At 34.9% G+C, this 24,262-nt stretch overlaps 1 protein-coding gene across 1 annotated transcript in view; it reads right to left on the reverse strand.

Annotated features, from left to right (window-relative positions):
- Positions 1–1,129: 1,129 nt before the first annotated feature.
- LOC136031234 (arrestin domain-containing protein 4-like) overlaps positions 1,130–24,262 on the reverse strand; it is a 111,420-nt gene continuing 88,287 nt past the window's right edge. The window contains exons 5-6 of the mRNA XM_065710637.1: positions 7,018–7,203; positions 1,130–1,563 (exon numbers count right to left, since the gene is read on the reverse strand). Coding sequence (XP_065566709.1) covers positions 1,390–1,563; positions 7,018–7,203 — 360 coding nt within the window. The 3' untranslated portion in view covers positions 1,130–1,389. The remainder of the gene's footprint in view (positions 1,564–7,017; positions 7,204–24,262) is intronic.

The raw sequence follows: 24,262 nt of genomic DNA on the forward strand, positions 1-24,262 counted from the left end.
ACTATTTATTCTACGGCCTTTCTGATTCAGGGGTCATTCTTAAAGAATTGGGACAAAACTTAAGATTTAGTGTAAAGAGCGAGGTATTAACGAGGATACAAACCCCCTTGTATACATAATAAAAATATAAGATTATGAAAGTTTGCTACGTAAGTTGCTAATTTATATGTTACGTATATTTTTTACTAATAAAAACGTTCGTTAAAAATTAAAAGTTCTAGTTGCCTTTTTAAGCAGCCGAAAAATTGGTGAGCGACTAGGTCTCCTTCTCCACCCCTTATTTCTCAAAATCGTCTGATCAAAACTAAGAGAAAGCCATTTAGCCAAAAAAAGAATTATTGCACAAATTTCATTTTAATAATTTATGTGCGGAGAGCCAAAACCAAACATGCATTAATTCAAAAATGTTCAGAAATTAAATAAAAAAAAATAATTTTTTAGCTGAAAGTAAGGAGCGACATTAAAACTTAAAACGAGCATAAATTACTCCGTATATAAAATGGGTTGTCCCCTCCGCAATCCCTCGGTCTTTACGCTAAAGTTTGACTCTTTGCCACAATTCTACTTTTTAAAACAATTAAAAGCTTTAGCGTAAAGAGCGAGGGATTGCGGAGGGGACAACCCATTTTATATACGGAGTAATTTCTGTTCGTTTTAAGTTTTAATGTCGCTCCTTACTTTCAGCTAAAAAAAAAATTTTATTTTATTTAATTATTATTAACAGGGATGTCTGATGTGTTATATCAAAAAACCAAATAATTTGTAAGGAGGCTGATTCTACTAGTTACATGAAAACATTTTACAACCTTACTCTGTTGCTGTTACTTGATGGTGCCTTACAAAGCCACTTAGTTACTTTCTATACAGAAAATATATTTTTCTTTTTACAAAATTGACCAATTATAGGCTATTTACCTGCTGAAAATAATAAAAATTCAAATTTTTTACATTCTTGCAACAACAGCAAGATAAAGAATAGAGAAAAAAAAAGTTATTTCGATGGGAAAAATTGTGCGGAATGAGGTATTTTTAAATACTAAACAACAACACCCACTTGTTAGTTTAAAAATATATTATTATAATATGCCTAACTTGAAGAAAAGCAACAGTATAAAAGTGATAAGAACACTAAATGTTAAATGCACACTATATTAACAAACTGAACAACGTAAATGAAGAAAAAAATAACTTTCGCACGTCATATGGCTTTAAATGCACTGGGATCTGTTCACATTGACTCGTTTTCCTTTATGTGTATTCACTGGTTTCATACATTTTCTAGAAGGGCGTTCCTCTATCACTGACGTAAGACAAACATCTTCAAATCTTCTAAGAAAGCCTGTGGCTGCTAATTCTCGTATTATTTGTAACGCGTTTAAGCTAAGATAGTCACTCAATAGTTTTTTCTTCTACCCATGGTCGAAAAATGGGAAGGGTTGCTGGATATTGGGCACCTCTTTTCCTCCGTAAAGTTCCATCAGCACCTCTTAAGGGGTAAGTTGCCAACATTATAGGTAGCTGCAATTTTATGGGACGGTCAACTCCTTTGGGTTCAATTTGAAACTAAAAACAAGAAAGTGGTTTTGAGAATGAAATTCTAACAGTACTAGAGAGGTGAATTAATGGTAACCTTGAAAAACAGCAATATATTTGTAAATAAACTCAGTGAGGTATTGCTCAAGAGATATCTGGTTTGTAGAACTGTACTCTGAAGCAAGGAGTGTCATGTGGCAGTGAAGGAGAGAGTGAACTTTAATGGCGCAAGATAATAGATAAGGAGATTGTGAAAAGCAAAGAAAGTGAAAGTGTCTAAAAAGTAAATGTCTCAAATTACCACGTTCTTAAACAGTAACTGCTAGGTTGGGGCAACTAAGCAGTTTTGTATATTTTTGTCTCTACAGATAAGCATAGGCACCCATAAGTTGAATTTTAGGGGGGGGGGAGGCTTTAATGGTCTAATCACCACTTCTTATGTTCTATAATAGAAATTTCAAGACAAAAATATGAGGAAGCTTCATTCAGCCCTGCCTCCCTCCCCCCTTTTAGGGCGCCCATGAGGATGAGTATTAATTTATAAAATCATCTGTAAAAAATTTGCTAAATTTCGATCATTCAATGATTTTTGGAAATTTTTTCAATAATCATTATGGGAAAAATAAAGTTCTATTGTGAACTTTAGAGGTCGGAATTATGATATGCCTCAAGAATAGCAAAGGTAAAGATAGTCAGGTGGATTTCATTTAAATAGTCTTTTCTTTGCAGTTTTAAGCCGTATTTCAAAAAATTTAATAATATTTCTAGTTCTAATAATTTCGAAGGTTTACAGAGGAAAACAAACAGACAGAGCAAACAAACAACACTCGATTTTATGTGCACTAACCAAAGAGCCGATGCCACTTTTCTGCCTAAAAGAAACCCCTTTGCGAGCTTTTCGTCTCTATACGGGGTCACCGACCCTTGAAATTGAATATAGCACAGATGCTCGACCCTCATACATTTGATTCGATGACGTCATATTTCCAGCTTTGGGCTATGCTTTTTTATCTCTCTTTTTTAGTTTTTTTTTTCTGGGTTTGTATAGTCTGTGTGTCCATCCCAATAATTTCAAAAATTATCCCGCATAAATTACCTAGCAGGATTAGTTTAGTTTATTTTTCAGTGTGCACATAAAACAGTGAAACAGCAACCGCGCAGTTGAGTTTGGATACAGTGGAACTTACGTGTTTAAAAGACTTTAACATCAAACAATTAAAACTCAGATAAAACTTTGAGAAAAAAATCTAGCTATAATACACTCTAACATATATACAAAGATGTACGTATATAAAACGATAGCTTAGTCGGGATGGGGGGGAGAGAAGTTCTTTGGAAGAACAATATAAGGGATTGCTTTTATGAGCAGTTTATGTCTGAAATTCAACAAAAATGTCGTGCTTATACCTGTCATTTAATTATAATTGTCATTTAATTATAAAAGAAAAGCATTGAGACCTTGGAAATATCATGTTTTCCTTCTAGTTTGGTAATTTTTTCTCCTTGGTCTGTCAGAAATTTGATTGAAAATTCTCACGCTTAAAACGAAAATACAGCTAAACTAACGTAATGGCCGATTTCGTCCATTAGCACAGCAATTAGGCTTTACGGAATTCGAAAATACGACATGTCAAACCAACCAAGCAGTGGCGCTTTGCCTCGCTGAATGTCTATTAGATTTCAGCTGAACATTTTTCTTCTATATTATTTTAAACAAAAACGGAGTAAACCCAAGGCTTGTTGGGTTTTGACCTAAAAAGTCTTGGAATTAAAGTAAAGACATGATATAATCTAGAAAATTTTTGATAAACCATATATATTATGCGCGGCAATTCACCCACCGAACTTTAAGCTTAAACAATTTTTCAGATAACGAAGTGGAACATTACACGACTATATACTGTCTGAAACAAACTAGAAAAAAATTGAAATTCAATTTAGTGAGAAAGATTTATACAAACTGGTATGTAGTGTCTTGATAGTATGGATATCAAATCTAGAAGGGAAACTCTGATTATAGACCCTTCCCCCTCCCATAGATTTCACCCATTATCATAGGAGAATTGATAGAACAATTTTCGGACTTCAAACAGGACGAACAGGACTTAAAACAATTAAAGCTCTCTATAAACAGGAGACAAGCTCTACACCAAATTGTGAAATTCGTGGTTTTCATGGAGATGTTAGGCAAATTATTTTTGCTTGTGAAAAGTGTCAGGTAGCAAGAGTTTAGTTAAGGGTTAAATTGGTTAGGAAATTTGGTACTTTTGCATTAAGATGTATTTTAGGTCATGCCCCATCCCCAAAGTGGGCTAGGAAGGTCTCTGGAAGGCATCTAGGCCAGTTTATAAAGGAAGCATATCTCCATTCGACTCTGTGATAAGGATGTGACACATCTATACTTGCACGAAAAGAAAAGGAAATGAGAAAATTAAAAAAGAAGACAAAAAAGTAATTATAGGTGAAAATGAAAAAAAAAGAACGATGAAAGATAATATGAGTTTATCAAACAGTTCGTGGTAACGAACTGTAGTAAGGAGCGATCTGACTCAATAGTAAACGAAACTCTAAAAAACGGAATTCTGATACTACAAGATACATTAAAAGAATTGGATTTTTATGCTGATTTTAAATATATAAGTTTCATCAAATTTAGTCTTACTCATCAAAAGTTAAGAGCCTAAGAAAATTTTTCCTTATTTTGGAAAATAGGGGAAACGCCCCTTAAAAGTCATAGAATCTTAACGAATATCACACGATCAGATTTAACGTATCAGAGAACCTTATTGTAAAATTTTCAAGCTCTTATCTACAAAAATGTGGAACTTCGTATTTTTTACCAGAAGACCGATCACGGGTGTTTATTTATTTTTTTTTCCAGGGCTCATCGTATCGACCAAGTGGTTCTAGAATTTCATAAGAGGGCTCATTCTGACGGAAATGAAAAGTTCTAGTGTCCTTTTTAAGTGACCAAAAATTTAGGGGGGTACCTAGGCCCCCTCCCACGCTCATTTTTTTGCCAAAGTCAACGGATCAAAATTTTGAGATAGCCGTTTTTTTTCAGCATAGTCGAAAAACATAGTAACTGTGTCTTTGGGGATGCTTTACTCCCCCACAGTCCCCTGGGGAGAGGCTACAAGTTACACACTTTGACCAGTGTTTACATACAGTAATGGTTATTGGGAAGTGTTCAGAAGTTTTCAGGGGGATATTTGTGTTTGGGGGGGGGGGGGTTGAAGGGAGGGAGGTATGTGGGAGGATTTTTCTTTAGAGGAATTTATCATGGGGGAAGAGAAATTCAACGAAAGGAGTGTAGGATTTTCTAGTATTATTATAAAAAATAACAATGAAAAAATTAATATGATACAAGTTATTTTCAACTGAAAGTAAGTAGCAGCATTAAAATTTAAAACGAACAGAGATTTTTACGCATATAAGGGGTTCTCCCCCCTTCTAAATACCTCGCTCTTTACGCTAAAGTATTTTTAGTAATTTCAACTATTTATTCTACAGCCTTTCTGATTCAGGGGTAATTCTTAAAGAATTGGGACAAAATTTAAGCTTTAGTGTAAAGAGCGAAGTATTAACGAGGGGACATACCCCCTCATATACATAAATAAAGATATACGAATATAGAAGTTGGTTAAGTAAGTTAATTCTTAAGTTACGTATATTTTTTACTAATAAAAACGTCCGTTAAAAATTAAAAGTTGTAGTTGCCTTTTTAAGTAACCGAAAAATTGGAGGGCAACTAGGCCTCCTCCTCCACCCCAAAATCGTCTGATCAAAACTAAGAGATAGCCATTTAGCCCAAAAAAGAACTAATGAGCAAATTTCATTTTAATAATTTATGTGCGGAGAGCCAAAACCAAACATGCATTAATTCAAAAACGTTCAGAAATTAAATAAAAAACACTAGTTTTTTTAACTAAAAGTAAGGAGCGACATTAAAACTTAAAACGAACAGAAATTACTCCGTGTATAAAAGGGGCCGTTCCCTTCTCAACGCCACGCTCTTTACGCTAAACAGTAAAATAGTGAAGATGGAGAGACGGAAAAAGCTTAAAATGCAATTATTACCCAAAATTCAAAAAATAAATTACATTTTGAAGCGGGCCAAAAAAGGCAATAGATGCATTCGCTGAGATAAGCAGTTGCTGTACAAGAAAAGTTTTAAGGCTTCATCTTCCGCTAAAAAGAGGGGCGAAAGTGTAGATGGTACTCCACTAGGTGTGGACTTCTCTCATGAAGACGAGATTTAATTGTGATTTAGAATTGATTTCCTTCATCTCTTGGTAATTGGACTCTTAGGCAATATAGTGTTGTCTTGTCTTGTCTAGTTTTTTTTCCAGAATGTAATTAAATTCCAGAATGTAAACCAAAATGAACGCCAGCCAATGAAGACCATTGCAGCTGTCAATAAAGGCCTGTTATAAAGTCTAGCCCTGTAAGAATTAACAAAAACGAAAAAAGAAAGAAAGTAATATAACCTTGAAAGACAGAGATAGAGTAAAAAAAAATCAGTAAGATTATTTGAAATTTATACTAATCGATTTAAATATTAAGCGGGTATTTTACAACTACCTTCAATAGCCTTTAGTTTGAAGGATTTCTTGAAATGACTAGACTCAAATGACTAACATCATATGTCAGAGTTGAGCTCAATTAGGTCAAATAAACTAGATAGAGCCCAAATCTTATGATTTTGTCCTTAAGTCATCTCAAGTTGTTATGGTCTCTGATAGACATCACTAAGGTTTAGCAGGTTGAGTCTAGAATCTGAAATTGTAAAACTCTGGCTAAAAGTATTTCTAAAAAAAGTATATTTCATAGGCACATGCGCGTATAAATAAGAGCTTCTTTTTGCCGACAGCAAATTCAAACCTGAATTTGCTGTCGTTTTGCGATAGCTACTTAGTGTTCTGCATGTAATCTAGGTGTTTTTTCTTTTTATTCATACATAACTGTTCATCAGATGAGACGTCCCTGATTAAAGAAAAGTGTAGATAATGAATCAAATTTTGACACCAACGAATTTTAGAAGCCGTTTTTATCGTTGGGAAAGTCTGAGGACCAAACTGTCAGCATAAAGGAGGGAAATTTTTGTCAACTACCTTTTTGAAGGAAACATACTCGACCTTAATTATTATGCAAATATGTCAACTGAATGCATTAAGAAGGAATCGGTTAAGGAATTAAGATATATGCGGCCATTTTTATCCTAAGGAAAGCATTGACCAGTCAGGACAATCCACCAACACCGATTTTTGAAATGATTAAAATTAATCAACAGGACTTAGGCTGCTTGGACTTAAGATTAGAGGATACCACTGATTGCATGGCTAAATGGTGGATATGAGCCAAACTTTATATGAATTTTAACTTTCGAACCACAAACAGGAGCTTGACTTCCTAATGGACACAAAGAATTTCGAAGCAAAAGCTATATCCCTATGAAACAAACTGAAACAAAAAAATACTCACAAAAATATCATATTGTATCCTAATTAAATGGCACCCTCTTAGATTTGTAGGGGGTAGAGGGGGAACGTAAAGCTGCTCATTCTTCCAGTCGTCGGTTTCATTGGGTTTGATTTTGCCCCGAGTCAGGGCAGCAAGCTCTCTGAGTTCCGTCTGTACAACGCGATTCCTTGCCATGTATTGGATTGTCTAAAAGAAGAAAAACCTTTTCCATTAAGACCTTGTATGCCCTACTCAACATTGTATTTTACATACATTTGCTTTAAATAAGATTAAGTAACAACCTTGCCGCAGCAATGTGAATGTTTTCTGTTATTTTGAGGCACAATACAATAATTTTGGTATGAAGGTAGACAAAGTGCTTTGAAGTCAAATTCTGCGATATAGCAAATATATAAATTATCAAAAAACCGCCTATTCAGCACCCCAGTTTAATAATATTTTGCGACGTGGTGGCAACGCTACCAAAGCTATTTGCAGTCCGAACAAATCAAAGATTAATATAAATAAGTTACTCCAGAGTAAAAAAAAGCTACTAATTTTAAATAATTATGGCGTCCTTTGATAGCTGTAATGAAAATTGCAGCATGAGTTTTAAAATAAACCAGAGTAACAAGGCTATCAATCTAACGTAAGTAAGATATAATTTGCTGAAAATTGCTCACCTTATAAGCATTTGAGCATAATATCCTTCATTCCAGTTGTTTTAGGCCTATTATTAAATGCTCATCAGAAGTTCTTAGGTGTTGGATTTTGGATACAAACTTGAGTTAAAACAAGAATATTAATACACATTATGAGATCATCGATCCTAGACGTGTTGTATAATCTTTTTTCTTGGTCCATCCCAGAAATTTTAAGAATCATTTGTCAAGCCAAAAAGAAGCCGGTAAAGGAACCTGACGTAATGATGAAGATTCATCGTGGGTATCGGTCCTTGGAATATATTTGCCAACTAATTCCGGGTTCAAATAATAGCAGAATTGCAAATCCTGACTCAATTAGTTTTTTTATAGCTGTTTGTTGTTTTAAACTGTTTGCAAAGATATTTTAGTTCTTCGTAGTCTACTAGTCCACGTAAAGTGTTAAATGTCAATGCATGAAAATAATCCATTAGACCAAAAAAATTCCCTCCAAATGTTGATACGACTTTCTGGCCCAAAATGTATTCTTTAGGAGGAAAGGATTATCGCATTTGCTGAGATTAACTGAATAAAAAAGCTCATCATGCAAAAAAAGCAACCCCCGATAGTATGGTAAATGAGTGTTTTAATTTTAATATTCAAAGTTAGAGATAACACCGTGAAAAGTAAGAATATATTGGTTTGAAGAGAAGCATTAACTGATTTTAGGAAATTTTTTCATTAAATCCAATGGTGCTAATTCATTGTTGTTGCTTTTTTTTTGGGGGGGGGGGTATTTTTTATTTTTTTCAATGTAAATACCAAAATAGGGTATATTTGGCAATCTAGGGGGAGAGGAAAAATCCCGGAGGATATCCCCCATCCAATTGGTGCCATTGATTAAAGTCTGTGTAAGAAGTTTGGTGAGTGAGTATAGTAATTCTAGAAACATAAGCTTTACTCTTTGGAGAGAGCGAATTCGCCGGCACGATGGCACTTCTTAGAAAAACAAATGCTATAGATAAGTTGAAACAAATCCAGTCCACTCCAATTGGCTCCCCGGGAATACTTTCGTTCGGTGCTCTTTGTCAGCGAATCTTTTTTTTCTTTTTCTTGTCTGGCTAATAGCAGCTCTGATCATGGGCGCAACTCTGACAAAAAAAAGTACTATAACAAATATATATTTTCCATTATTCAGCAGTATTTTTTTCCTCAAATTACTTATCTTGCATTTTAGCTTGAAAGGCAAAAAAGAGAGATCCAAGAGAGCTTGTTCAATTGCGAACCTAATTGTGGTTGAAGGACCACAGGTAGGACATAGTTGGTCAAATTAAATAAGATTCGCATTAATTTTGATACCGATACTTACTTCAAATCAGTAAGGATAGTTAAATGCTTTCGAAGAAAGAAAGCTCCTTTTTTGCACAAAATAAAAACAGAAACTGAATCAAGAAGCGACTACATGTACTTGAACACAATTTGCCGCACACCCACACACAAAAAAAAAAAAAAAAAAAAGAAGAAAACCTCAGTGAACTTAGGGTGGTCTGCCGACCACAAAGTTAAAGAACATTGTCTTAGAATTGTTTTTCTCTAAAATGAAACTTAGCAATTCGATCTATTAGTCTAACAGCATCTCCGAGTCTTTTGTCGGTGTCGAAGTGTTGGAATTCAATTTCGTCATTTTTTTGCATACAAAAGAAAAAGAACAAAAACAATGACAGACAAGACTGTACAACAGACAGATCAGGATATCTTAGTTTCACCCGGGTTTACATTTTCAATATCTTGCACCTCCTTTTAAATCGACCGCAATATTTTTGGTGTTTTTAGTAATATTTATAAGATCACACCCAAAATTCTTACCCGTATCCCTTCGGATGCTTACACGCCGGGTTGGAAACCCCTGGGGTAGGTGATGATAAAAAGCATTTAATTTGAGCAATGCATCGACAATGTTTCTGTTTTCCGTAAATAGAAACAGTTAAACCGACTGAATACAAACAGACAGCCTGTTTCTGTTTACTGTTATTTTGAGAGGTAGAAAACTTTTGCCGAGAAAGCGGTATCTACAAGTCCTTTGTATCCTTATTTTTTTTTATGAATTGTTTTCTATCATTGTACTAGGGTATGAACCAATTGACAAGACTTCTAAATAGAGATAATTTCTTATTCCCCTATTTCTCTAATAATTATTTTCTCATTCTTAAGAACTGCTCAGTTGACACAATCGATCCTGATTAAGCTTTGCAAATACCCCATTGACATAAAATTAATAAAGAAGACGAACAACCTTACTTAATCTACGATAAATTTGGAAAGCTACGAATCAACCTGAGTATGTTTGTTTGTTTTTTGTTGAACAGCTTTTAAACAGCTGAAAATTCTTCTAATGGAAATGACTTAAAACCCATTTACAATGTCGCAATGGTGTTTTACTAATATTAAATAAATAAAAAAACAAACAAGTTTTTTCAACTGAAAGTAAGGAGTAAGATCAAAACTTAAAACGAACAGAAATTATTACGTATACGAGGGGGTCGTCCTCTCGTCAATACCTCGTTCTTTGCGCTGAAGTTCGAATTTTGTCCCCATTCTTTAAGAATGACTCGTGATGGCTATAAGATATAAGCGCCAAAACAAGTTTTCATTTGAGTTTCCTCTTTTCATTAGTGTAGAATCGAACATCAGGTATAACGGAAGGCGGGGGGGGGTATCAACATCAGAAGTATCTTTAATGTTGAGCTCTTAGATAGTCAATTTCGCCCAATTTACCACTTGTTTTGGTCCAGATGTGCCCTCGGTGCAGCATTTGCCCAGGTTGATCATATATTTTACAGAAAAAATTGCACAATTCAGTTTTTCTTCTAACACCTACTTATTTATGAAATGACTAAATACGTTGCATCTCGTGAACTTCTACTATTAATCAAGACTTCAGAACACTTCAGCACTTAAAAATTTGACAGATCTACATTACAAAAACATTAAAAACCCGCGGCACACTTTTGTACCAAGCAATTTATCGGATAGACAAAATACGAGGTGAAAGCACAACATGGCACAATTGAAAGCGATCTTTAATCTAAACCTATGTACTCCATAGGGGTCAGAGTGTTGAAGAATGTTGATATTAAACTGATAAACTGCTTTGGCTGATGTAATCATTCTATTATTAAACAAAAGCTTGGAACTGACATATATTGTGTGGATATTGATGTGAGCAGGGCTTGACCCGAAGTTGAATTTGATTGATGTTCATTGCATCTTCCACTTGGGAACCCGCTTTGTAAGAAACCGACATAAATATAGAAACAAGAAACGACAAAAGAATGGCACAATAGAGAGACCAAAGTGGGAATCATAAGTCTTGAATTTGCCTTTAAAGAGGATGAATTTTTTTTTACATATATATTTTCTTTAATTAACGTATTCGGGCATCGTATGTAGTGCAGATGGGTTACGATTTACGGTACGGAATGTTAGACACGACTAATTTTTTTTCTCTCTCTCTCTCTCTTTCTCTCTCTCTTCATTTAGAGACTATTGACTAACAATGACGTCATTTCACTGAAATGTAGGGGAGGAGGACATAATGTATTTGTTAATATCTAGGGGGAGGGTGCAATTTTCTTTTAACTTTCTAATGAAAATAACCAAAGCAAGAATTTTGCAATTAAAATGCCATGCCCTTTTCCCCTCCAATTGACGACTCTGCACCCTCATCCGGATTTCGTATTATAAAAGGAAGAGAAAATTATAAATATTATTATCTGAATCACTTGAAGCAAACTTAGAACATTATCAAAAACTAAATTTATAAGCCAATCTTGGACTAAAAACTATTTTGGCTGCGTATTCAAATTTAAAAATAATTTAAGGTAGGCCAAGGTAGGATTGTGTGCTCCCCCTGTATAAAAGTTTCATTTAATTAAATGTTTCTTTCTGTAGTTAGTTATTCATTGTAATGCAAATGCATTACGTATAACAGCATCAAATAAATTTTATAAATTTAACTTTGTATTTATTTCTTGTACTTGAACTACGTTGAAAAAAAATAATAATAGTAAGAGACCCTGCAACTGATTTGGTAATTCGATTACTTCATCACTGGACGGACTCCAGGCAAAAACATAAGGATTAATTCAAGTATTAGATTGTTGTTTCATGCTTACCAGAAAATCCACTTTGCAATCTCTTTGTAAAGCAGAATTTTTTTTTTCAACGTTTATGAGTATATGCATGTACAATGAACTTTAAAATAAAGCACTTGGATTTAAATGTACACGTTCTTGCTGAATATTTACTGAAAGTAAGATGCTGAACAAGACGTCGGAGATACAATACAGTCAATCTAAGGTTTAACCTAAAAAAATTGCAAAAGTTTTGATTTTGGTACCTTTCGAACCGGAAAAAAAATTCTCTACAGCATATAAAAATCGGCCAAAAGCGGACGAGGCGAAATTGACCGTTTTTCGTTTTCCTTCTAAATGACGACTTTTTAAAAAAAAAACAACTTAATAGGCACGTATAGAAAATCAGTAATAGATAAAAATCTGGTACGTAGATCACATATATGCACTTTGGTTTTGCTTTGAACGCTCATATTCAGTCCCCTCTCCCGCCCATGAATCAATGTCGATATAAGTCTGATAACAACATTACATGAAGTTGAATCGATACAGAAGAAATGGACTGCTAATAAAGAGAAGAAATCGTGAACGTCAATTTAGTCCTCCTCCTCCCTCTAACCGTGACCACCCCAAATTCTTAGAATCCAATAAGTAATCTCTCACAACTAGGAAAATCATTGATTTTAATTTGAACAAATAAAAATCATAGGTAATTTGAAATTGCAAAGAGATTAGAGATTCATCACATTTATTTAAATAGTCACATGTCTTCTTCATCTTCGATTTGGAACTGAGCATTAGAGCAACTAGTTCCTTTGCAAGATTTGCAAGCAATGTTGCATTCGATGCCATTTCAATGACAGCTGCACCGGTCACTATTGCAGGATCCCTTACGACCACACTTCACGACTATGAGAATTTTCTTTGGTGCCACTGGAATATCCATTAGGATAGGGTACAGCATACCGTTCTGGGGTTTCCATCTCCAATTCTCAGGATCAAAGGCAGTGCTCTGAAGCCCGGATCCAATCTTGTACTTGAAGATAGGTTCGGAAACAGTGACATTTTACTGCTCCTGAAGTAGGAGCTAGGTCTTAAGTATAGACAAAAGTTGTAGACGTTGCTACTTTCTGCTGAAAGACTCGGTGGCGGTAACTGTCAAGATTGTCAGTAGATTTTCCTACACACAGTAAAGAAAGTGCAGCCTCTCCCCCTGCTTTAATCTCTTCTTCCGAAGCATCAATTCGAGAAAACGTTGAAGCGTTTTACTTAAACTGTTCGTTGTCTCTCAGCCCTTTAAGCGCAATCTATTTGGCAAGTCCATGTAGACGGGAAATTATGTGGCAGCCAAGAATTACGTGAGCAAAAGGAAACAGTTTCCAGGTTTCAGTCCCACTCGATGGGACAATGGCTTCGATGTCCCAAGTTGCACCTGAAGTGGTTGCCTTAGGGTCACTGTGCAGGTAGACCTTGTGGTGCTCAGGACTACAATGATAAAGTAACAACACCAACAAGTCCGTATCGTCACCGATAACTACAGTACCCTAAGTCTTCGAACACTCAACCGCTGTTAGCACAATAAGCAAGTCAGCATCAGCTTTAGCTTGTACCGTTCTCAGACCTTTGCCTCGTAAACAATAAGAAAGTACATTGGCGAAAAGGGCTTTATTCTTTTGGCACAAAAAAAAATTCCTCTTTTTTGGTGGCCAGTCTCATTTCTGGGCTAAACAGTACTTCCTGTCCAATGACACGGTTTCGCTTAAGATGAGATATCTTTTGTCGAAGCAGCGATGTCGTAGCCATTAAAGACAGTAATGGAGTCTGGGTATTTGGCCGAAACGTAGTTCCAGTATCGGTCTAAGATCTCCGAATATGTTTCTTTCTTCGCTTAGGGAATTCTTCACCCCCGTCTAAGACGTAGGTACAAGTCAATAATAATGTCAAGTTCTGAAACTCGCTTGATAGCGTTTGTGACCTCTGGTTTATTTGGCTTTCGAAACGTACCAGAATCGTCAAAAAGTGACGTAGGGTAGGAGTAAAGCTCATATTTAAATGACGATTCCTCGTTCATATTCAGTCTTTTGGATGCAATTAGAAGACGCTGAAACAGCAATGAAGGGTCTAAACCGTGGATTTCTCCTTAATTTTTTTTGCTTCACCGTTATAAGAACTGCCTGATCCTTCTGTTTGAACGAATGCTCCTTCAGTGATTTTCCTACCATTCCGTCAAGAATCTTCTTCCTGACTTCAATTGCTTTGTCGGCGTTCACGTTTTCTGCAGCAGTCATGCCAGTGGCAAGGCTTCGAAGCGATAGCAGATCACCCTCGAAAGGAGACGACTGATCATTGAAGTGGAATAACTATTTGTGTCTTTGCATTCCCTCTGCTGCCTTGAAAGACCGGACTTTTTGTACTGGTCGCTTGTGTGATACGAAACATACGTCAGTTCTTGCATAAGAAGGTTAACGTGAGCACATGATGGACGTTCCATTACCCACTGAAGTCTTTGTACGTCCGTCATTCCTCTACCTCTAGTCAATCTGGTTGCCGTTTTCAGACTTCTCATCAATTCTTATTCTATGACCAAATCTATAGATAAACCAGCCCAAAATCTGTCCGATCTTCTCACAACGTGCAAGACTTTTTCGAAAGACTGGAAAAGTGTTGGGCTTGTATGTTCAAGTCTCTTCATCTGCTGCAGGTACAGCCTCGTCGACTTCGTGTAGTTGTGGTGACCAGCTGTTGCAAGGTAAGGGAGCATGTCCAAAACTGTTTGCAAATGAAGTTTCCATTGACCTGTACGTTCAGTTCTGAGGAACTTTCGAAAAATGACGACCGTGTCCATGTACTGGATCCACAGTTTTGCTGTTCGAGTCTCGTGACTTGGCTCTGATTTAAGAGCCGAGAGAGAAGCTTTGACCTTCATGAGACTTGAAAACTGGGAAAGAAAGAAAATGTTGGCTTTACCCAGATGGTCTCCGACCATGACTGATTGCATGGTTCCACTCCAACCTGGCCAACCTGGTTGCTTGAGATACCATGACGTAAGTAAAAGAACGTCTAAGTGTGAAATCTTACCTTTTTCGAATCCTGAATGAAGACGATTTTAATACATTTTCGAAAGGGCAGAGTCGTTTGACTTTCTACGGACGATTCGGATTCTTCCAGCTGCGTTTATCTCCTCAGCGGTAACCTCCCGCCAAGGGATACTTTTTAAGGTGACTTTTAGCCCTGAGGCTACAGCAGCAATGATACCGATGCCATGAAAAGTGTTTCTACCATCGAGAGTACGTATGTAGTGATCGACGGTGTCCGCCATGTGCTGGACCAGACAGTCAGAAGTAATTCCTAGCAGTTCGATTTCATAATAAATGGCAGGTTATTTCAAACCCGAATGTCGACAAAATGAGTCAGTTTGTTCTTGCGCATCACCGCATCTATTGAATAATTTCTCACCAAGAGCTTTGAAGGTCATTGCAGATGCCGGACAATTTTGAGATGTGTGCAAAACCACTTATTTGATTGGGCGTACTTGGGAAGTACATGGGGCGTATGACTTTTTCTTGTCATTTTGGCATAGGAGGTTTAGATTTTCTCAGCGTGTATCCGACTTCGTGCAATATCCAACGCACATTAATGCACACTTTATGTCGCATGTGTGTGTGTGCGTGTGGGGGGGGGGATGTTACAAACGGCTCGGGGATGGTCAAAACACAGAACAGAGTCCACATTCGTGGTCTACGTACCAGATTTTCTTATCATCGACTTTTTAAAAGTGCAAGTTAATTTTTTTCTAAAAAACGTTATTTGAGAAGAAAAGACGAAAAAACAGCAATTTTGCCATGACCGATTTTGTATATGTTTAAAAAAAATTAATTTAGATTGACTGTACTAATAAAGACACTGACACACAGCATCCATATATATATATATATATATATATATATATATATATATATATATATATATATATATATATATATATATATATATATATATATATATATATATATATACTGACATTCCAACCATGAATACATTGGCAATGTTGTTCGGTTTTTTTCAGAATTTTTGTTTTCTATCTTATTCTGTTCAAACATTTTAATGTTATGGTTTTAGGCAGGACCTTCAAAATATTTAGCAGTTTCATTCCTAAATGATTATTCCCATACTTAGATACAAACGTAATCCTTAACAGGACAAACCACTGATCGTAGAGCCAATAGAATGAAAAGAGTAATTGTTCTCCCTCATGAAATGACCTAAAACCGAAAAGTTCAAGGACTCTTTGCTCAATCCAAGTAATTTTGATAGCAGAGCTTTTTGTAATACATTAGAAAAGCAAGTTTTTAATTTAAGAGAAAAGAAATTTTAATAGGAAAGCATACACTAGCTTGTTTCGTGCACTGCAGTCTGTCATTATGGCATCATATGTAAAAAACGCTCAGAAGAATTGTGTCAACAGGATTTAAGCTTCTGAAAAGAATTCTTTTGCACGTCGAGTATCGGCTTTATGTTTACATCGCTTCATTTTTTCTACTAGTTTTCGTTCAATTTTTCCTTATTTACAACATGCAAAATTGACTATATAAAATATTTGGTTTTCAATTATAAGCCAGTAAGCCGGGACTCTATTTCATCAAAAATGGAGAGGGGCAAAACTTAGCTTTTATTTAGCCTTCGTGTAGTTGCTTAAAAATCAGGGGGGAGAGTCATGCCTTTTTGTTTTGCTTTGAAGTGTTGTTATTAGTAAATCCAATAAATGTGATTCAAAAGGAAATTTTGTTCGGAAGCTTTCCATTCCTTTTGGTCGAAACGTAGTTTGGATGCTCCACATTTAAGAAAGCGTTGGACCCCGGTTCTATCACAACTAAACCATCCTGTAACTGAACCCCAAAGTGACAGAACCCGAGTAACTGAACCCAAGTGCATCTGCACCAATGTGCAACTGGATTCTCATGCAATTGAGCCCCCATGCAAGTGAACCTTCGTGCAACTGAGCCCTCGTTCAACACATGCCTCGTGTAATTGGACCGTCGTGAGACTGAAACCCCCCCCCCCTGCAACCGAACCTTCAAACAACTGAATCCCGATTCAAATGGACCCAGGTTGAACTCAGCCCACGTAAGACTGATCCCCATTTAACTAACCCCTGTTTAGCTGGGCCCCCGTGCAACTCAGCCCCATTTAAATGAACCTTTGATTAACTAATAAATTTGGCTTTAATGGTTTGTGACATACGATTTTTTTTCTTTTATTTTTGTGACAACAAAACAGAGCTTTTTTGAAGAATGATCTTAACAGGCATTTATTTCATGAGTTTATAAAACAAACAGTTACAACAAGATAGAACATGTAAAGATTCTTACTTGTGTCTTAACCTATGGCATTGCCTCATATTTGTAGAATACTGAAAAACTAGCGCTTTACTAGAACACAAAGCATAACTAAAAAAAAAAAAAAATTCTTAGGAGTAAGGAAGTCTTTAACAAACTTACACAGTATAAAAGACTAATTTATGAGGTGCTTATTAGTCATTCACCATCCATAATATTTATTAATTTTCCAAACGATTTAAATTCTCTAAGAAAACTTAAGCTAGGCCAATCTTCATATAAAGAGCTAGTTTTTTTCAGAAATCGCCGAATATAGGAAAATATGAGTGATTTTATTTTAGCTGATTATGAAGATAGAGGTTACAGAAACTACGAACAAACGATTTTTGTACTGTCGAAATGAAATAAATGTCTTGTATTTCAATAATTGTCTTGTATTTCAATAATTTTTTTTTAACTCGGTAGGTAGTTTTCTAAAAACACTTTTTTCCACTTGCAAAGGTGACTAGGAAAGGGAGTATTCAAGAGGCGGATTTTAAACAGTATTTTAACGGATTTCGGTTATGGAAATTTCAGTGGTGGACCTCTTATGATTTCAAGCTTTTACACTCCGAGAATTACACTAAAATCATATTTCGGTACCATAAGGCAGTTTTTGGTAATTATAAAAAAAAGAATGTGAAAGCTAGCTTTTAAATGACCTTAAACATCTCTGCAATATTTTAGTGCCCTATTAGTATTGGACAAATAATAAAGAAAAATGAAGACTTATCAGGGTTTCCAGCTCCTTTTAGAAATTTCCATAAATTTGTCTCCGCAATAAACATTTACTATTAAGACAAATTTAAATAATAGTTACCGTTTCTGAAATAGGGGCTGGTTTCCTCTGCACTAGGGGCACAGCTATTGCTGCGACCATGACCATCAATTGTGTTAAGGCCATGGGTATGAAAAGTTTAAAAAAATTTCAAATATATAGGACAGAAGGGTAAATTGTTTTGAAGGAAGACCAGTTTATTCGAACCAGCTTTAGTCATTTCCGACAAAATGGGCTGAATTGCATTGTCTAGTTATATTGTTTATTTGAAGGGGATGGAGCTGAATGGGTTTTGCATTGAATGGATATTGAGTAAATTGAGCAATGAGTTGCATTGTGGTTAAGCTGAATAAGAGTTCAGTTTGACGGGTGTTGAGTTGCACCAGTATTCAGTTAAGCGGGGGTTGAATTGCACAAATGTTAAGTTTTATGGAGTTCAATTGAAGGGGGTTCAGTTAAAAGAGGGTTCAGTTTAATGGGGCTGAGTTACAAGAAGGTCTAGTTAAAGGATGGTTGAGGTGCATTGGCGTTGAGCTGCACGAGGATTCAATTAAATGGGTTCCGTTGTATGAGGGTTCAGAAGCATTAAAGTTCAGTTGCACACGAGTTAAGTTGCACAGAAGTTCAGTTACACCTGAGATCAGATGCACGACGATTCAATTAAAGGGGTTCAGTTGCTTGGGGCTCCATTACACGAGGGGTCAGTTACACACAGATCTTGACATGTGGATGCTTAAAGCTTCAAATCCCAGCAACCCCAAATCAACTTTGACTTCTCACTATGCAACGAACGTGGATGGCTGAAAAAGGTTTTGCCTTAAAAAAAGGTGTCAATTTGGTTTTTTTTTCTCTTAGGTCAAAGAAAACAAAAATTGAATTATGCAGTTTAGTCACTTTCCTTGCTTCGACAGCAAATTTTTTATTTGTAGTTTGGATTGTTGGTTCTCTCTAGGGGAAATTATAGTAGCGACTCCTTTCTGCTTTCTGTATCAGCCATAGCCACTACTCATTTCTTCCATTAGTGATTAAATAAGTTTAACGGTGACCCCCTCAGCACAAGGTTCAGGTGTATCTTACGTAATAGAGAACGTTTTCTAAGAGACGCAGGTGTCTGTTACGCAATAGGGAATGTTTTCTAAACTGAGCATGTGTTAATTACTTAATAGCTTCTTTGATTACTTAAAAACCTACGAGGCCCGGGACTTCTTTACTTCAGGATTTCTTTGGTTGTTAAGTAAAGAGTTTTCTTGTTACATTATAGCAAGTAATTAAAAAAAAACCACGAGGGCCCGCCAAATCATGATTCCTGTGGTTGTTACATAAACGGGTTCGGGTTTTACCTAATAGTTTCTCTGATTCTTTAAATAATTTCCAGGGGCCCGTCAAATCAAAGAGCAAACATAGACGTTACATTATGGTCTTTTCTTTGGTTGCTTAAAAACCTAAGGGTATAGGGGGTAAAACCTTCAGAACCCTCCCCCAAGTAGGGAGCCTTCAAGACACCAGGCCCTAGCAACCATTTCCGACGAGAGACCTTGCATCCAATACCAATGGGTGGCCCTAGTAGTCAATAAAGTAGCCTAGTAGTCAAACAATCCCAACAGGGGCCCTAGCATCCAATTCCAACGGGTCCTGGCAGGCAATTCAACTGGGGCCCTAGCAAGCAAATCCAGCAGGGTCCTAGCGTGCAATTCTAACGGGGGCTCTAGCAAGCAATTTCAACATAGCGCCCTAGCCCACAGCTCTAACAGGACTCTAGCAGTCAATTCCAACGAGGCCCTAGAATCCAATTCCAGCGGGGGCCCCTAGCGTCCAATTCCACCGGGGGCTCTTGCACCCATTTCAAACAGGGTCCTTGCATCCAATTCCACCAGGGGGCCCTAGCATCCAATTTCACTGTCAAGACATTTTTCAAGATGTTTGAAGGCATCTGCAGACATTTCAAAACATTTTTCTTCAAGACATTTTTAAAGACTGTTCAAGACCTTTCAAGACGATTTTTTAAAGACATTTTTCTTCGAGACGTTTCAAGATTTCTGTAGTTCTTAAGTAATAGGGGAATGTTTACTTATGTTAAGGGTGACGCATTCTAACGTGACTTGTTTCTTTAGGTCCCGTGGGGGACCCCCACTTGTAATTGTGGAGAACACACATGTGGGATGTTACGGATTGACGATGAACACGTTGGTTGTTACATAATACATTAATAAATTGTTTAATGGTTGTTTCTTCTTGTTTTCTCAATGAATCTTTATATTCGAAAGATTTCTGTTCACATTAGGATTAGAAAGGGGTCTCCCCTCGATGGAAATGTGCCTTTGACATCTGGACTATGAAAGCTTCATAGTAATATTATTCAAGGAATACTTTATACGTGATAAGGTGTTTCCCAATCGGGGATTTCACTGTTTTTTTGTCGGATCGATAAGCTATGAATTGCGTGTTTGATATCCATTGCCCCCGAGCGCAAACCACCTGATGTTAATTCATTGATATGTAGTTGCTTAGATCGATAATATCCCTATTGCTTTTCTGCGTTGCCAAGGCTGCGTAAACAACACAGGTGAATGATCACGTAGACGTAATAGCGAAAAGGGTTTTAGCGAAGGCATTGTTGAGGATCAATGAACTCCTTACAATCCCAGACAAGTTGATTCTTCACTTATTGGCAAAATCGTCCTAACACAGAATTTCGCAAATATATTAGTGACAATCTTGAACAAGCATTCCTATTTACATAGGCCACAAAATGCTGAAATTGCGTAAATGATTACGCATAGAATATTCGTCCTGGAAAAAGAAATCTAAAGAATGAAGACTTGTATATATAAATGAAAAGCAAAAGGTTGTTGTTAGAGATAAATTTAAACCAAATTAAGAGTTATTTATGAGACTTCTTAATGAAAGTACCTCTTTTCTTTGCCTGGCTTTTAGATTCCAGACCCCCCCCCCCTCACCGAAAAATTCCTTTAAAACCTCCCACCTTAACTTTAAGTTGTATAAAATGTTAGTCCAAGCAATTAATTTCACCGTTTCACACTATTAGTGGCACGCGATACCCTCTGGCACTCTTATCATTCTTAAAACATTTTTCAGATATTTCCTTGTTAAGAATCAATCATAAATTAAACTCACTGATTAATATTTTTACAAGCCACCCCAACGTCATACACCATCTCAATTCACACCACCGTGTCACACTATTACTGGACCTCTGGCACCCTCTGGCATTCCTTCATCATTGCTAAGACATTCCCCAGATATTTTCTTGTTAAAAACAATCCGTCAGACCCTTTGGTTCACCTTTTTGCAAGCCATTAAACCCCTCACCACTCCTAAGGTGCCTCTCATCGCTCCTAAGACATTTTCAGATATTTTCATGTTAAAAATCATGCATTAAGTCCATTGGTTTACGATTTTGAAAGCCTACCCCATCGTCAAACACCATCTCAATTCACACTACCATGCATACTATGACTGGCTTCTCTGGCCCGATCGTCAATCCTAAGACATTTTTATATACTTTCTTAAGAAATAGAGAATACTTCTTACAAAAAAAAACAATTCTTACTAAACAAAAATACATTCTTAAAAAAAACAAATTCTTCTTACGAAACAGAAAATACTTCGTACAAAACAAAAAATAATTCTTACAAAAAACACATCCAAAAAAAATGACATTCTTGTTACAAAATAAAAAGAATCTTACAAAGAAAGATGATTCTTAAAAACAAAAATGCATTCTAAGAAATAAAAAATTCTAGAAATAAAAAATATATACATCCGAAACGAAATTCAAATAAATGGATTCAAGTTGGAATCATTTAGGTTCACTTATCATGGCACAGCGTGCTAAATAAACCCAAAAGAACCTAACTTGAATGCAGTTATTTGAATATTGATAAACTCCCACGTTATGTCTCTACTCTAAACGCTTAAGATCTACACGCTACTCTAAACGCTCATCATCTTTGAGTGTAAATAAATGGATGGTAGCGGTAGGTGTGTGACATTTTATAAGAACAATCTCTTATTGTTTAGGATGTGTTTTTATTTTATAGGAATTATCTTTGGCTTTGTAAAGAGTTTTTTTTCGTAATAAGAATTTGTCATTGTTTAGGGTGTATTTCTGTTTTGTAAGAATTATTTTTATTGTGTAAGAAGTATATTGTATTTTGCAAGAAGAATTTTTGATCTTTTAAGATTTATGTTTGTTTTATAAGAAATTTTTTGTATTGTAAGAAATATTTTTTGTTCTATAACAAGTATTTTTAGTTTTGCAAAACAGTTTGTGATTGTTAGGATGTATTTTCGTCTTGTAACAATTAATTTTTGTTTTGTAAGAAGTATTTTGTATTTTGTAATAAGAGTTTGTGATTTATTTTTCTTTTGTAAGAATTATTTCTTGCTCTGTAAGAAGTATTTTGTTTTGTAAGAAGTACTTTATATTTCTAAGAAGAATCTTTTATTTCTTAGGATGTATTTTTGTTTTGCAAGAATTATTATTTGTTTTGTAAGAAGCATTTTGTATTTTGTAAGAGGAATTAGTGATTTATCAGGATATATTTCGGTTTTGTAAGTTTTTTTTTGGTTTTAAGAAGTATCTTTTTTTATTTTGCAACAAGTATTTTCGATTTTTTAAGAATAGTTAGTGATTGTTTAGGATGAATTTTTGTTTTGTGAGAATTATTTTTTGTTTCCTAAGAAGAATTTCGTATTTTGTAATAAGAATTTGTAATTGTTTAGGATGTATTTTTCTTTTGTAAGAATTATTTTTTGTTTCTTAAGAAGTATTTTGTATTTTGTAATAAGAATTCATGATGTTTTAGGATGTATTCTGTAAGAACAATATCTGATTTTTTAGGATCTATTTTTGTTTTCAAGAATTATATTTTGTTTTGTAAGAAGTATTTTGTATTTTGAAACAATAATTTGTGTATTTTGGTTTTGTAAGGAGTATTTTTTGCTTTATAATAAGACGTTTATGATTTCTTAGGATTTATTTTTGTTTTTTAAGAATTATTTTTCTTTTATAAGAAGTATTTTGTGTTTTATAATAAAAATTTGTAATCTTTTAGGTTTCATAAGAAATGATCACTTTTGTTTCGTAAGAAGCATTCTGTATTTTGCAATAAGAACTTGTGATTTCTTAGGATGTATTTTTGTTTTGTAAGAATTTTGTCTTGATTTGTAAGAAGTATTTTGTATTTTGAAGGAAGCAGATGTGATTTTTGGGATATATTTTTGTTTGGTATGAATTATTTTTTGCTTTGTAAGAAGTATTTTTTGTTTCTTAAGAAGTATTTTGTATTTTGTAAAAAGAATTCATGATATTTTAGGATGTATTCTTGTTTTGTAAAAATTATTTTTTGCTTTGTAATAAGTATTTTTTGCTTTTTGACAAGAAGCTTGTATTCTGTAAGAACAATATCTGATTTTTTAGGATGTATTTTTGTTTTCAAGAATTATATTTTGTTTTGTCAGAAGTATTTGTATTTTGTAACAATAATCTGTGTATTTTTGTTTTGTAAAAAGTATTTTTTGTTTTATAATAAATCGGTTGTGATTTCTTAGTATGTATTTTTGTTTTGTAATAATTTTGTTTTGATTTGTAAGAATTATTTTTTATTTTGAGGGAAGCATTTGTGATTTTTGGGATGTATTTTTGTTTTGTATGAATTATTTTTTGTTTTGTAAGAAGTATTTTTTGTTTGTTAATAAGTATTTTGTATTTTGTAATAACAGTGTGTGACTGATTAGGATGTGCTTTCGTTTTGTTAGAATTACTTTTTGTTTCGTAAGAGTTATTTTTTGCTTTGTAAGAAGTGTTTTTTGATTTGTAAGAAGTATTTTGCATTTTGTCAGAAAAATCTCTGATTTTTAGGATGTATTTTTGTTTTTTAAGAATTATTTTCTGTTTTGTAAGAAGTATTTTGTATTTTGTAAGAAGAATTTGTGATTTATTAGGATGTATCTTTGTTTTGTAAGAATTATTTTTTGTTTTGTAAGAAGTATTCTGTATTTTGTAACAAAAACTTGGTATTTTTAAGAACAGCTTGTGATAGCTTAGGACGTATTTTTTTTTTTGTAACAAAAAACCGTAATAGTTACAACAAAAGCCGTAAATAGTTTTATTTAGAAAAATGGCTAAACCCTACAAATTGACGCCAATAGAACTTCCCTTTCACGAATGGAAAACTTTGAGGACAATCTCAGTGAATTCACTAATAATAAGAATACTGTAATCATAAAAAACGACATTTGCTTCAAGATGCACTTCGACGAGGGGACAACCCTATAACCCTACAATCTTATAATATGAGACCGTTTAATGTAAGT

The sequence above is a fragment of the Artemia franciscana genome, chromosome 9 (genome assembly GCF_032884065.1).
Source record: "Artemia franciscana chromosome 9, ASM3288406v1, whole genome shotgun sequence".
Taxonomy (NCBI): domain Eukaryota; kingdom Metazoa; phylum Arthropoda; class Branchiopoda; order Anostraca; family Artemiidae; genus Artemia; species Artemia franciscana.